This window comes from Protomyctophum bolini (genome assembly GCF_963924005.1).
Source record: "Protomyctophum bolini genome assembly, chromosome: 24".
NCBI classification, from domain to species: domain Eukaryota; kingdom Metazoa; phylum Chordata; class Actinopteri; order Myctophiformes; family Myctophidae; genus Protomyctophum; species Protomyctophum bolini.
Window position 1 is genome coordinate 12,913,793 of NC_137885.1, and position 3,238 is coordinate 12,917,030.

General features: G+C 42.7%; 1 protein-coding gene across 1 annotated transcript; it reads left to right on the top strand.

The window, feature by feature from the left end:
* Positions 1-499: 499 nt before the first annotated feature.
* On the top strand, positions 500-670 carry LOC308311612 (small ribosomal subunit protein uS14-like; the record flags this gene model as incomplete). Its single annotated transcript, XM_080758363.1, has 1 exon — positions 500-670. The coding sequence occupies one exon, from the start codon at positions 500-502 to the stop codon at positions 668-670; it is 171 nt and encodes a 56-aa protein (XP_080614489.1).
* Between the last annotated feature and the right edge of the window lie 2,568 nt (positions 671-3,238).

Below are 3,238 nucleotides of genomic sequence, written 5' to 3' on the forward strand. Positions count from 1 at the left end.
GGGGACTCCTTATATGGTGCCCCTTTTGTGCCCATATATGGAGCTGAGTGGACCTGGCCCCTTTTGTGCCCATATATGGAGCTGAGTGATTGCTGATGCAACACACTCCATATTTGGATAGCGGGACAGACAGACAGACAGACAGACAGACAGACACACAGACATGATCTGCTAGGTCTCATAGTAAGTGCTCACTGCGTTCGCAATAAATCGCAGACAATGTGTTAATGAGTCAAATTCAGTCACATTTCATTGCCCATTTCCCATTGGACGCCTTCAGGAATGGACTCCATATTTGGGCATGGCTGACACAGAACTCCATATTTGGGCATATCTCACACATCATGATGTCATCATGATGCACTGAAACACAGCTCAACTATATAGAAGCAGTGCCTCTTCAGTGAGATTAGAAGCATACTGTAGCTGTTATCTGTGGCCTGAAGACGTCAATGTTGTGGAACTCCTGATTTCCTGACACACAGCCAAAAGTGACAAGATGGGCCATCAGCAGATTCACTGGAGTAACCCCCGAAAATATGGCAAGGGATCCCGATGTTGCCGGATCTGCTCGAACAGACACGGACTGATCCGTAAATACGGACTCAATATGTGCCGCCAGTGCTTCAGGCAATATGCTAAAGACATTGGCTTTGTTAAGCTGGACTAAATCATTTTGTGAGGTTCCCTCACAAAAACATGCAGTAATCCTGGTCTCTAAACTACCTCCCCCTGGCCGGGGGGGCGGGAAGGAATAACGTGTTCCCTCCACGCACCGGTGAAACTCACCCCTGTCAGGTGAAAAGAAGCAGCTTGGACTCCTCATGCATAGAAGGGAGCATGAGGTCAGTCCCGCTGCACCCCCAGGTTGGCAGAGGCCAGGATTACATTAGATGTTTGACAGTGACACTGGGTGAAAAAATGGGTTACAAAATTGTGGGATAAAAAAAAAAAAGCTGGACTAAATCGATGCCTTGCCTGGGTGAAGTGAAATCTGTGAGGTGGAATAATTCAGAGAGACAATGTCCGACAGTGGTTGCTGCAGCAGCTATATTTGTTTTTATCTCCACCAGGCCGAAGGCATGGGGGGAGAGTATGTTTTGCACTCCGTCCGTGTGTCCTTCCGTCCGTGTGTCCTTCCGTCCATCCGTTATCAGCTAAACCGTTGGCCCGATCCATGCCAAACTTTGCACACACCTGAATGCCAACGACAAACTTCTGCCCCAAATATTCCTCAACGGCCTGTTATAGCAACACCATGTGGCCGATTTCTGCAGAAAAAAGTACACATTTTATCCATACATCACACAATTCGGTATTCACTATCTCCATAGTCATGTGATCAACACGGAGCGGCACCATTTCCCATCTTCCATCCTAATTGGCTAACATTGGCTTTCAACGTTTGCAGGATTGGCCCGTTTTGAACAAAAAGCCTCAAATCATCCAATTGCCATCCAAGGCAAGAAGGAATGGCACCCTTTTCACATTGGCCTATTATAGCGCCACCAGGAGGCCACAACCTTACCTGCCCTGGTGGAGACCTGTGCCGATGGGCACTTTATCTAGTTAACTCTGATTTGATGTCCAAAACACTGAGTGTGAGGCACATGGTGCATACAGAGAGTCTTGGAAGGAACCAGTATTTGATTGTAGTGTGAGAGGATTAAAGACTCCTCAGAGCCTTCCATGTCTCCGAACCAATTTTATATCAGGATTTTGGATGGAGTCCCGTGGTAACACTTATCGGAAACACTGCCGACGCCCTGCTGATAGTCAATTAAGACTGTGCCAAGCTAGACACGGGGTGTCTTCATGAAAGTAAAAAAAATAAAGAATTTGCACTCCAGTAGGAAACAGCTGTTCAGCATATATATTTATATATGGCATAAATGTCTATATATTTATATGTACCGGTATATGTCTGAATACAGTATGTCTGTCTGACTATATCTCACAAATCTTGAAAACAGTTCGATTGAGTAAAACTAGAAGGTTAACACAAACCCTCCAAAAAAGAAAATGGGTGGTAGATTATTTTCCTCTAGTAACAAATGAGATGGTTTCTCTCTACTGTAACCTAGTTACAGGTATCAAATCCTCCAGCCAAATAAATACACGTATGCTTGCAAGCAAAAACATATGTTTTGTATTGTATTTTCGCCTATACTGTAGGTCTGGAATGCAGTAAAGTTCAGCCGGCAGTCTTATTTGAATTAATTGAATACCATGTTTCACCAACAAGGCAATTCAATGTGCGTACACAAAACATCAAGCAAAGGAAATGCATAATGACCTTAGAACCTAAACAGATACAGTTACAGTGCGGAAGAGAGAGAAAGAAAAAGTAGCAGCAAAGAAATAAGAGTGGCCGCAGACCTGTGGTTTCCTGGGAGTTTGTCCAGATAATGTGGTGCATAAAAACTAAATGCTGCTTCCCCAATTTTATTTTTAGGCACAGAAAGCAGCTTTCTCAGATGACCCGAGAGATCTGGATGGTTCATTATATCGCACAAGATCAGAAATGTATTGCAAACTCTTACAATTTAAATTATACATTATGAGTATACATCAGATGAGGATAAACCATGCAAGAAGGTAAACTGCTTACAGAGGAATAATTTGTTGTCGCTGGATGCTGCTATCACAATGTAAGTGACAGTGACAAATTGAGAGTGTAGAGGAATAATAGAATTCTTGTTATCTAAACATGCTACATTGTTTTCCGTGAATCTAAGGATAAGATAAATTATAAAACGCTTTTCTCTGAATGCAACAACAAATCGGTACATGGCAAATTCCATGGCTCCAATTCCATATACGTAGCAAACATAGCAGGCAAGGCAAGCAAACACAAACATATCTTGATGCTGTGTAAGTGGTTTGAGAAAAACATTTATACAAAAAATACCAATAATAATGAAGAATAACACAATTATACGCCTTTTTATTAGGGTGACATTTCAAAAGTACTGCACTTCCTCAGAGTCTTGCATTATGCATGGCTTTGTGCGGCTGTTTGTGTTATGATTGTTTTTACATTTGCTGTCATAATTTTATGCCATGACCTCACAAGTTTATAGTGCGGAGCGCCTTGACGCCTTGGAATATGAGAAGCACACACACACACACACACACACACACACACACACACACACACACACGACAATGTACATGTTTATTATACACTGTGCACTTGGCTCATGGAGTGTGCTCCTGAACCAAATGCAATGTACTC